Source organism: Myxine glutinosa, chromosome 3, assembly GCF_964187855.1.
Source record: "Myxine glutinosa chromosome 3, kmMyxGlut1.1, whole genome shotgun sequence".
Taxonomy (NCBI): Eukaryota; Metazoa; Chordata; class Myxini; order Myxiniformes; family Myxinidae; genus Myxine; species Myxine glutinosa.
This window is the reverse complement of record NC_136263.1, coordinates 216,762,682-216,775,438: the sequence shown is the minus strand read 5'-3', so window position 1 is coordinate 216,775,438 and position 12,757 is coordinate 216,762,682. Positions and strand designations below refer to the sequence as shown.

At 44.1% G+C, this 12,757-nt stretch overlaps 1 protein-coding gene across 13 annotated transcripts in view; it reads left to right on the top strand.

Moving 5' to 3' along the window:
• SMG7 (SMG7 nonsense mediated mRNA decay factor) overlaps positions 1-12,757 on the top strand; it is a 396,971-nt gene that overhangs the window by 264,708 nt on the left and 119,506 nt on the right. For 11 of the 13 annotated variants that reach the window (XM_068109497.2, XM_068109496.2, XM_068109493.2 and 8 more), the window contains exons 18-20: positions 6,846-7,130; positions 7,256-7,438; positions 7,754-7,837. In XM_068109497.2, coding sequence (XP_067965598.2) covers positions 6,846-7,130; positions 7,256-7,438; positions 7,754-7,837 — 552 coding nt within the window. The remainder of the gene's footprint in view (positions 1-6,845; positions 7,131-7,255; positions 7,439-7,753; positions 7,838-12,757) is intronic. The other 2 variants (XM_078774989.1, XM_068109494.2) reach the window with 1 other exon arrangement.

Sequence of the window (12,757 nt, the reverse complement as noted above, 5' to 3'; positions counted from 1 at the left end):
AACGCATCTTTCTGCCGTGACTCCTCTCAGGGCTCGGAGGTACACCGTGACCGGGGTTTGGGGAGGAGCACGTAACAGAAATTGGGGGCCTCGTCCGGGATAGAATTCCCTAACATTCCCAAAATTCCCAAATTTGGAATTTTCTAACATTCCCAAATTTTTCAAAAAATTGAATATTTTTTGTGTGAAGATTAACAGGTGCTAACTGATAGTCACCATGGTGTTTGACGCAGAAAAGTTTGCGGCGTCCCCTAATGAGGCACAGTTCCAGGCGTTAAAAAGATCGGAACTCATGATATTGGCCAAATATTTTAACTTGGAGGTCCGAGTTAGTATGGAGAAAGCAGAGATTCAGACATTGGTGGTGGAGTCTCTCGTGGGACAAGGAACATGGGAAGAGGTCGCCTTGGATTGGTTACCCGAGGAAAAAGGAAATGTGGAGCTCCGGAAAATGGAGATGCAACTGCAGAGCCAGGAAAGGTTAAAAGAGTTGGAATGGAAAGCCGAGGAAAGAAGAGCAAAGGAAAGAGCAGAACAGGAACGAGAACTCGAGGAAAGAAGAGCAGAGGATAAGAGAGCTGAAAAGGAAGCCGAATAAAGAAGAGCAGAGGAAAGGAGAGCCGAAAGGGAGTTAAAGGAATGGGACATGGGACTATCCGAAGGAACTTAAACTCAAGGAGCTGGAATTAATGGGAGAACGGAGAGAAGTAGTATCCATGCCGGCTAGTTCGACAACTAGTGAGAACTCTTGGGATGTTGGTAGGCATGTGAGGCTGGTTCCACCCTTCAATGAAAAGGAGGTAGCCAAGTTTTTTTTACATTTTGAGAAGGTGGCTCAAATGACAAAATGGCCTGTTCTGGTGGGTAAAGGTGGGTAAACAGGGGTCCTGGACTATGTTAGTGCAAAGTGTTCTGGTGGGTAAAGCTCAAGATATCTATTCGGCTTTACCGATTGACCAATGTGCAGATTATGAGATAGTGAAGAAAACCATTCTCAAAGCCTATGAATTGGTCCCTGAAGCTTACTGGCAAAAATTCAGGAATGCCAGGAAGAGGGAGAGTGAGACCCATGTGGAGTTTGCCAGAATGAAGAAAACCATGTTTGATAGGTGGTGTAACTCGAAGGAGATTGGGAAAGACTTCAACCTGTTACGACAATTTATCTTGGTGGAGGAATTCAAACAGTGTGTCCATGTGGACATTAAAGTACATCTGGATGAAAAGAAAGTACCAGAGTTGTATGAGGCAGCAACCGTAGCAGATGACTATGCCTTGACACACAGGATGGGGTTCCACAAACCTAACTTCCCATCTAGAGTTAGCCAGGGGAGTTATGGTAAATCAGGTTCGGAGAACAGATTTTCATGGAGGCGGCCTAGAGAGGACTATGGGGACAAATCTGATACCGTGACTTTTAGGGATGAGAAGACTACAGTTCCAAGACAGACTTATCTTCCAGCGGGCCCTAGGCAGACCACGAGTTTTTCCTCCGGGCCTACTTGCACTTTTTGCAAGAAACCTGGGCATTTGATGTCCCAATGTTACGCCCTGAAAAGGAAAAATCAGGAGCGGAGTCAAACTAATGCAACTCCGAATGCATTGGCCAATGCGAGAAATCGTCCTTGGAGGACAGTGCCTTGTGAAGGTTCCCATGCCAAAGTTACGGCATCACAGAACGACCTTGTTCAAGAGGGTTACAAACCTTTTATTTCAGAGGGGTTTGTGTCACTGGATGGAGACTTAACGAACCAGAGACCTGTTAGGGTATTGAGGGACACAGGAGCACATCAATCTTTGATGCTTGAGGGCATTTTGCCATTGTCAGAAAAGACGGCAACTGGTGTTAGTGTTCTTTTACAGGGGGTTGGTGGCTATGTTAAAGCTCCTCTTCATGTCATCCATTTAGAGTCTGATTTGGTGTCAGGACCGGTCACCGTAGGTTTACAAGCCACTCTTCCTGTAGAGGGCATCTCTTTTATTATCGGGAATGATTTGGCCGGTGGTCGAGTTTCTGGTAATCCGATGTTGGTTGAAAAGCCTAGTATGGAAAATAACACCGCACAGTTAGAGCAGGAGATTCCTGGTATCTTTCCATCCTGTGCAGTGACTCGTGCTGTGGGTAGGAAGCGCTCGAGAAGGAGAAGGAAGGCGATGTGGATTTGGGTTCCTTAGAGGTATTGGAGGAAAATTCAAAAGAGGAAATGGTGTGTCCGTCGGAGACATCTGGGAACGAGGTTGAACAAACGGTGCTGGTCCGAAAGAGACTTGTTGAAGAACAACACGGAGATTCGGAGCTCCGGAGTTTGATTGATAAAGCCGTTACAGAGGAAGAGGCTATGAAGATACCTGTTGGTTACTTCATGAAAGGGGAAATACTCATGAGAAAATGGAGACCACCGGAGGTGCCAGCAAACGATGAGTGGAAAGTTCATTACCAAATTGTGGTGCCACTGCCGTACCGGAAGGAGACATTGAGTTTGGTGCATGAGACACCTTTGGCCGGGCAACTTGGAGTGAACAAGACATGTGACAGAATATTGGTACATTTTTTCTGGCCAGGATTGCGACGTGATGTGGCGGAGTTCTGTAAATCTTGCCACTCTTGCCAGTTGGTGGGAAAACCTAATCAGAAAGTCCCATCCACACCTTTAAAACCAATTCCAGCTTTTGAAGAGCCATTCAGCCATGTCCTTATTGACTGCGTAGGCCCTTTACCTAAAACGAAGGCTGGACATCAGTATTTGCTGACCATCATGTGCGCTTCCACAAGGTTCCCAGAGGCAGTGCCTCTTAGAAAAATTACTGCGGCAGTTATTGCGAAGGCCTTGATTAAATTTTTCACTTTGGTTGGCCTACCTAAGGTCATCCAGTCTGATCAGGGTTCCAATTTCATGTCAACACTTTTTCAGCAAGTGGTACACCAGTTGGGAGTGGAGCAAGTAAGATCAAGTACTTACCATCCCAAGAGCCAAGGGGCCTTGGAAAGGTTTTACCAGACATTGAAGAATATGATCAAAACGTATTGTTTTGAATGTGACAAGGATTGGGATGAAGGAATACCCTTATTGTTGTTTGCTACGAGGGAATCTGTTCAGGAGTCATTGGGATTCAGTCCTTTTGAACTTGTGTTTGGACACGCAGTTCAAGGACCATTGAAATTAGTGAAAGAACAGTGGCTACAGGAGGAGTCACAGTCAACAGTGGTAGAGTATGTGTCAGTGGTTAGGCACAGATTGGCAAAGGCTTGTGAAGTTGCGAGAAGAAACTTGAAAGTGACACAGGATAAAATGAAAGTGAGACATGACAATAAATCTCAGATATGAAATTTCAGTCCTGAGGACCGAGTGTTAGGCTTCCTGTTCCAGGTCAGCCACTACAGGCTCGATATTTTGGTCCCTATGCAATCGAAAGGAGGGTTAATGAAACAGATTACGTGGTGACAACTCCCGACCGACGGAAAAAGCGGCAGCTGTGTCATGTCAACCGACTGAAGAAATATTATGAGAGGAAGCCTGTGGACAAAATGGTTCCTGTCTCACCTGTAGTCGGAGTGCAAGAGAATCCAGAGGTTGAGGCCGGTGTGAAGTTTGATAACTTTGATGACCAGGCTTGTCCCAGATTGACGAACACGGAAGTGTTGTCATTTAGATGAGAAATTAGGTCATGTGACGAGGGAACAACAAGGACAACTATCCAGCCTAATTTTTGAACTTGCACATTTGTTCATAGATGTACCTGGTCATACTCACTTGGTATATCATGATATTGAGGTGGGGGAAGCCACTCCTGTGAAGCAACACCCCTATCGGATGAACCCTGTGAAGATGGAGTATCTTCGGAAGGAGGTTCAGTATATGTTGGAGAATGACATCATCGAACCAAGCAGCAGTGAATGGAGCTCACCATGTGTGTTGGTTCCAAAACCCGATGGCAGTTTTCGCTGTTGTATGGATTTAAAACGGGTTAATGCAGTGACCAAGACCGACTCATATCCCATCCCGAGGATTGATGACTGTATTGATAGAATAGGCCCAGCTAAATTTGTAACTATATTTGACTTGCTGAAAGGGTATTGGCAGATTTCTCTTACTGATAGAGCCAAGGAAATCTCGGCTTTCGTCACACCAAATGGGTTGTATCAGTACAAGTTTCTTCCCTTTGGATTGAAAAACGGGCCTGCTACATTTCAACGGCTGATTAATAAGCTCATTGCAGACCTTGAGGGGGTGGAGGCTTATCTGGATGATTCATCATACACACCATGACCATGGAAGATCATATTAAACAAATTCATGCATTTTTCAAGAAATTGACCGAGGCAGGGTTGACCATCAACTTATCTAAGAGTGAGTTTGTAAAAGCACAGGTGGTTTTCCTAGGCCATGTAGTAGGTCAGGGTCAGGTGCAACCGGTGACAGCCAAGATAGAAGCCATTGATCGCTTCCAAGTTCCAAAAGGAAAGAAGGAGCTTATGAGATTCTTGGGTATGGCTGGTTGGTACCGGCGGTTCTGCAGGAATTTTTCTGATGTGGTAGCCCCTTTAACAAATTTGCTGAGGAAAGAGACCAAGTTTGTTTGGGATGACAAATGTCAGGCTGCCTTTGCCCACGTCAAAGCAATATTAATGAGCTCTCCTGTCCGAGCAGCCCCGGATTTTCAAGAACCATTCAAGTTGGCCATTGATGCAAGTGATGTGGGGGCTGGGGCAGTTCTATTACAGGAAGATGAGGATGGAGTGGATCACCCGGTGTGCTACTATTCCAAAAAGTTTAACAAACACCAGGCAAATTATGCCACCGTGGAAAAAGAGACCCTTGCTCTCCTGCTAGCGCTTGTCTTTTCCGCACCGCATCCAGACGTCAGCATTATGAGGTGTATCTAGGAACTACTACCTTTCCTATAAAAGTCTTCACTGATCACAACCCCTTAACCTTCATTCAAAAAATGAAAAATAAAAATCAGAGGTTGATGAGGTGGTGTTTGGCTTTGCAGGAGTTCAACTTGGAAATTGAGCATGTAAAGGGCAGGGACAATGTCGTTGCTGATGCTTTATCCAGAGTGAACTAACTTTGGAAATTCCTGTAGGTTGTTTGGAAGTTTTGTTGCTTTATTTTGGGGAATATTAATTATTGTTGTTCACATGAATTGATCATTTGGGGGTGAGTTTTACTTTTGTTTGTTAAGAGTTTTTGCATGCAAATAAAGTTTTCACTATGTTCAAACTTTCTTTCTTGAGGGGGGGAAGTGTTACGGATTCGTCACTTCCGTTGTTGTGGTTCTCATCCACTGTAAGCATTTTTGGTTGCATGTACTATTATTGTTATTGTTTAAGTGAATTAGAGATCTGTTTTCAAAAGGTAAAAAAAGTTAGTGTTTAGTGTTTTAAAAGTAAGTTAGTGTTTTAAAAGAAACCGGAAACCGGATCGGGAACCGGGCGACGAAGAGGAAGAAAAAGAGGAAGAAGAGGTGGAGCGAGTGAGGTGGACAAGGAGCCGAGCTGCGTTGAGGTTTTGAACAAACGCTGGCGAACGGGGGTCACGAGTGAACTTTGGGGTTTCCTGGGAAAGGGATTCCTGTGATAGAGTTGTTATCGCTGTGACAGATAAACCTGCGTGTCAGGTTTTGCGGTTGATTCCGAAGAGAATCATTGGAGTGCCGTTACGTCTCGAGAACGGACTGTTGGCCATTTTACCTCGCGCCTGATTTCACATCGCTCCAGGTTTTTCACCTCGCTTCAACCATTACACCGCATCCAGACGTTAACCTGGTGTGTGTGTAACGTGGATTTTGAGTGTGAATTTGCGGTTCGCCGATTGGGAGCCGTTGAACGTACATACCCGAAGGTGTGATTTCCCAGCCGCGTATTGAGGACACTTTTGCCTATCTTTGGCAGTGTGACTGTCAACCGAGCGGGATTCTGGTCTCGATACAACATCGTTCTGACGATCGCTTCAACATAGATTTTGGCTTGATGCTGGGATAGAGACATTGGGAATGTTATTTTCGCTCACTTGGAGCACAGTGAGTTACATTGTACGAAACTGATGGTACCATCATAGGAATGATATATTGGTTGTACAATTGATTAATATTGTTATTGTACTGTTATTCTTGTGTGACCTTAATGCAATACTTGTTTGTTGGTGACAATTGGTGTGGTTTCACCATTGATCTTTGACACACAGAATAATGTGTACCATCATAGGTACCATCATAGGAATGATATATTGGTTGTACAATTGATTAATATTGTTATTGTACTGTTATTCTTGTGTGACCTTAATACAATACTTGTTTGTTGGTAACATTTGGTGTGGTTTCACCATTGATCTTTGACACACAGAATAACACATCTTTCTGCCGTGACTCCTCTCGGGGCTCGGAGGTACACCGTGACCGGGGTTTAGGGAGGAGCATGTAACGATACCCAGCGGAGGCTCTGCCTTTCCCTACCGTAATGTGTCCACAAGCTTCCCCACCGTTCCCCCACATTAAATCTTAATATTGTTCCTTCTGTAATCTGTATCTGTACGTTTCCTTAAAGTGAAGCCATAAACCCGCCACCCTTTTCCCTTCCTCCCCTCCCCCCCCCCCCCCCCTCCATTTTCTCTCAGCTCACAAGAAGTCCCAGTTAATCAGATCCCGGATAAATGATGGAAAGCTCGTTAAACTCCTGTCAATATTTGCAGAAGCATTATTTGATTTGGGGTATTTACCTTGGCGGCTTCATGTCTGTTATTGATTTCAATGCTGTGAGGATTTCTTCTTCTTAGTCTTGTATGCTGTTGCCAAGTTTTTGATTTGTGGATGAAATCCAGGAGCCTCTGATGCTATTCTTTCCACAGATGTCTGACAACCAAGCCTGGCTCGCGTCACAGATTCTAGCTGGTCTAACCAAGTCCCCACAAGCATCGTCACAGATGCCTGTGTCTCCAGCCCATTTTGGAGGAAGTCCCTTGGGTGGTCTGTTATCTCAACTTGGTGACTCCACAACTAACACCTGGGACTCCGCCTTTGGCTTTCCTGGAGGGCCGGCTGGTCACACTTGGCACCAGCGTGGCCAACTCATGCAGGAACTAACAACGGCAAAGCCAGTGGCTGACCGTTTGACCTGCGTCCCATCTTATGAGGTGCAATATGTATATTTATTTAGTTGACATTGTGTATGTTGTATTTGTTCACTGCCATCAAGAGCAATAATTCATGTGATTACTCCTATTTTTACCTCTGTAATAATTGCCAATCCTCCAAACAGGCCGTTCAAAAAAAGAATGTATTCATGCAGGAGCCTCAAAATTTGTTGCACAGTCATGGAGAAGTGATGGATTTGTTTGGTAGTCGAGGAGAAGCAATGGCTATAGGCACCAGCCCAGGGAGCCGCCCGGACTTCTGTCAAGCTCCTGGTGCCCCACTCGCTATGCCCACGGTCCACACAAATGTACGTCTCCTATTTGATGCAGGCAGGCTTCTTGCTGTGCGCTTCACTGAACTTTGTGCCTAACCATATTGAATATCAACATAACCATCGCTTTATTAAATTTGTAATTGGTTCATGAAGTCTTTATTTACATTGTCCCGGCTTTCTTCTGGAGTAGGAACTTTCCATATTTAAAGCCACGTGGCAGCTACAGCACATTGTTGCTTGGTGTTTCTGTTTGTTTTGTTTTAGTGATGCACATTGTTTTAGTGATGTGCACTCCCCTACTCTAAACCTTCCCCCTTCCTTTCCCACCCGATCGTTGTATTTATGCAGTCGTCCTCCTGTAGACGAGAGAGATTGGGTGATGGTGCGCACTTCACGGCGGCAGGTGTTGACCCTTTCTCTAGTTTTCGTCAGGTGGGCAGTAGGATAGTGATTGTTAACAGTTTAATCCCCATCCCCAGAAGATTTTAAAACAATACCGATATAGATTTGATTGTTTTCTATTCATTTATATTGAGCTTTTCTTGATTACAAGTGGAGATACATTCAAAGTACACCGCCCCTATGCCAAATTAATAAATAATGTCCTCCAGCACGTGACATTGCCTGGGCGCCTTCAGCGCCCGGCAATGGGATCGTGCATCACATAGTGACGGAATTGGATATACAATAAATAGTGAATGGTATACAATAATTGATTGATTAATTGTGCAATTAAAATAAGTAAACAATAATCGTAAAATAATTAATTTTTTAATCAATTGGCTAATAGCGTACCTAAACCACCACTGATTCATCTGAATCTGTAACTTTTTGAAAATAAATTGATTACGTAATTAATCGGAAAATTAAAATAATCCAATTAATTGATTGATCAATACATCAAAAATACCCTTTATAACCACATCAGTAGTACGAAAATGGGTGTTCTGAAGCACTCTAAAATTTAACATTGAAGTCAATGGGGTAAAAGGGAAAAACTTATTGACTCACTGGATTTTCAAACAGATTTCACCCTCTTTTGGGACAATCTATTTACAAATATTAAATCCTCAAGAGACCTAACTACTACTCATAGGTTCTGAAGCACACTAAAATTTAACATTTAAGTCAATGGAGAAAATTAAGGTTAATTGTTGACTCACTGGATTTTCAACCAGATTTTATCCTCCAATTCCTTCCCATCCTCAAGATGTCAAGATGTTCAACAGACATTCGCTGACACTCACTTTCACTCACTGTATTTGCTATTAGTTGGCGCATTCAAGACACCCCATTCCCCTACTACTTGTGGTGGAAGGGAAAATTGGGAAGGGGACTGCATTTGATTATACGCACTAAGTGGACCAATGAATATTTGTTTGTTTTATTTTAGGGAATAATTTAATTTTCTTACAAGACTCATCACCATCAAGTATATTAACAAACAATATGTTGGAACTTGGTTCTTGGTACAAATGTCTTTGTTGAGCAGAGATGAAATGATAGACCTTTCTTAATGTTCTTGTTTGAGCACCTCCTGAGCCACATCATTTTAAGATTGTGGTAAATTATTTTCCCATTGATTTCTTGGCAACCATCAAAACATTTTGTCCGTTCAAGGATGTTGACTCCTCTGGGAGGAGCCTCTAACATATTTGTACTTAAATTTATTCACTTATTTGTTTTATTTACTTTTATTTTGGTTATTTCTTCAATAAGACTTGTTTGATATTTTTTACATTCGTTATGCTTTCCATTTTTGTCATGGGGACCGCAAGGCTAACCCCCGCTTCTAGCAGGGAAAATGGCCTTAAAACGCCTGTTGTTGTTGTGTTGTTGTTTTGCTTTCCATTTAAATACCAAGGCTGTGATTTTCTCCACTCTTTGGTTTGGATATTGCTTGGTTCGATCATTTATATCCCAGTTAAAAAAACAAACAGGCGGTAGCCCGTTAAACCCCCCATTCCCTTTTTTTATTATTAATTATTATGTATATCTTAACACTTATACTTATTTTAAATATTGTTGCGGATCCCGGGTCTGTCGACGTACTAAGGGTGGGGTTAAGGCCCCGTTTCCCCACAGACCCCAGGTCCATGCGTCGTCGACCGTGACGAAACTCGCGGTCGGCGGGTTGCGTAGCAACTCCAATCGCCAATCCACCAATCACGGGTCGAAGGGTTATTGATCGTGACCCGAATACCTTGCGAGACCACGTTCCCGGGAAGACCGGGAATTGAACCCTTCGCGTTCCCACACCTTATTGCAATCAAGTGCGCCGAGCGGATCGCACGGTGTGGGTCGCGGCTTTACCCTGCGTGTTTTCTGGGCCTAATTGAGCAACCGGATTTGGTTTCGGACGATGCTGGGTCAATGGTGAAGAGGACGCACACGAGCAGGTCGAAAGGAAACAAAATGTACATGTCCTTTATTTGCAATGGCACAGAAAAAAGGACCAGAAGCAGACTTAACAATTCTTACCTATCTAATCCCAACATAGGTGCCTGGTACACTTGCACACACACCAGAACATAGGTTCTGGGCCCTATGCTTTTTCTGGTCTTCATCAATGATCTCTCTGACTCTCTTGAAAATCCTCTCTATCTCTTTGCTGACGACTCTACTCTCTGTCGCTCCATTCTTCATCCCTCAGATCGGCAGTCTGCAGCCTCCTCACTCTCTGCAGACCTTGACAAAATCACAGACTGGGCAAACAAGTGGAACATGTCTTTCAATCCTGACAAATCTCACACTCTTACGATGTCTCTCCGAAAAGGCCGACTGGACAACCCTCCCATCCACTTTCTGAATAATCCTCTCCAAGAAGCTCTGTCACTCAAGCTTTTGGGTCTCACTATCTGCCATGATCTTTCCTGGAAAAACCACATTTCAAATCTGGCCTCCAAAGCCAGTCGCCGACTGGGCATCCTCCGTCGTGCGAAGTCCTTCCTTGGCACACCTGAGCTCCTCACCACATACAAGGCTTTCATCCGCAGCTCAATGGAATACTGCTCTCCCCTCTGGGCTGGTGCTCCTACCTCACACCTAGCTCGCCTTCGCGCTGTTGAAACCAAAGCATTCAGAATCATTGGGATCTCCCGCGATGAAGCTAACTCCAAGGGCCTCTCACTCACTCACCGCAGGCAGGTTGGTGGTCTTTCCGTCTTCTACCGACTCCTCTCTGGCCTTGCCCCCCCAGCTCTCTCTGGGCTCTGTCCCGCAAATATTCCTACAGGTCGCACAAGATCTGCCTGCAACCCTCTTTTGGTTAAACTGCCAAAATCAAGACTCTCTGCTCACCTTCACTCCTTCATTCCTCTTTTCTCCCACCTCTGGAACAAACTCCCTCACTCTCTTCAATCCCACTCCACCCTCCAAGTCTTTAAAACAGCTGTTCACCACCATCTCTTATCTTCCCCCATCCAAAACCTTGATCTTTTCTACCCCCGCTAATTTCACCCCAATTCCACTTTTTGAAATACAAACTTCTGTCCTGGAAGTCCTTGGTGTCTTTGTGCTTTATACTTCTCCCTCCCCCCCCCCCCCTTCCCATGCCTCCTCCCCCCGGGCCCCCTCCCTTCCACACATCTCCCTGCTCTCGGATGTTGTGTTTGTGTGCTTCCCCTTTTCTCCCCAGCTTGTCTTCTGCTCCCTCTTTTTGTGTATTTTGTTTGTCTGGTCGATTTGTTTGTGAAGTAAATGTTAGCTCTTTCACGAGCCTCGATTCAGTATACAAAAAAAAACAAAAAAAAAAAAAACACAGGGAAAGAATCACACACTGGTTAGACTCGTACCGGTGGACGGGCCGACGATGACTTGCGTCCGGCATTTCCCGCGCGTGGCGCATGGATCGTTCCGGCAGACAGCATGAAGGAAGATCGCATGGAGGATGACCCAGCACAGCGGACGCCCCAGCACGGATGAAGAACCAGCTTGAGGACGAGGGAGAAGCGCAGCACGGACGAACCAGCTCGGAGGACAACCAGCTTGAAGGACGAACGAGGAGGCGAGAGCCCGAAGGGCGATGGGCACGGACCTTTATCGGGTGGTGTTCTCTTCTCGAAGATTCCACGGTCTCCCATTGGTCGCTTTTAGTCACGTGCGGTCACTCAGCCCTGCCTCCCTCTGGAATGTTCCATGACCTCCCATTGGCCGAGGTTGGTCACGTGCGTTTATTCCCCCTCCTCCCCCCCACCTTTTGGAAGGTTTCATTCCCCACCTCCTTTTTGGAAGGTTTCATTCCCCGCCTCCTTTTTGAAGGTTTCATTCCCCGCCTACCACTGTTGCGGTTGATCACATGGACTGTTTCTCCCCTCCCATGATCCAACGTCTTCGTTCAACCATATGAGGGGTTGGAATCCTGCCTGATTCAACGCATATCTGTTTTAATTACTACACAATGGGAAGGGAGCTAATCTTTACATTTAATAAGAATTAACTGACTACTGCAGGCTACATGTTGTCGTGTAATTAAATGGAGGGGGTATCTTTTATTGCAAAACGTAACAATATCTTTACACTAATGTTTATCTTAACTCTTATGTTTATCTTAACATTTATCTTTTTGCTTAACACTTATACTTATCTTATTGCTTAACACTTATATCCATAAGGGATGCTATTAATTCCATTATCTAAAATAAACCTCATCATCAAAAGCCCCTCATGCCTTTTTATTTATCTCCTCCGTATTAGTGGGGGGGCCACACATGGGTAATTTTTTCTTTCCATTTCAAATTGATGCAAAAGTTTTGTTTTCAGTAGCAATTTGAAGGTAAGGGCTGATAGAACAATTTTGGTTCGATTGTCAAGCACTCAGATAAAAAATGGGGCTTCTGAGGACCCCCCACCCCACCGGCCTATGCGAAATATGGAAACTGTCATAACTTTTGATTGGATGATCCGATCTGAACATATGAGGTATGTATGGATTCAGGATCGTTACTTCATGGATGATGGGCACGGACATCATGGATGAAGTAACTATGAAATCATGAAATCATTCATGGATGTTTTATAGTCTTGTTGAAATCTTTAAGTAAAATGTTTGAACCTACTTTTGGCATAGTAATTAAGGTTGAATTATTACTACAATATTTTGAATGTTGGTTTAATCGTTTTCGTATGAAAGAAGTTGAGACATTGCTTGCAGGGATATGTTTTACATTTTCTAATGACTACTTGTGAAGTGGATAATCTTGATAAATTTTTGATGCAAGCATAATGTGAATTTCTCCCAAATTATAATAAAGAAGATCAATATGTGTTTTATCATTTTTGTAGTCATCCGTAAGTTTCAATATCTGAACTTTGTTTCTATCCTTTAATCCATACACATTAACAGACAGTTTA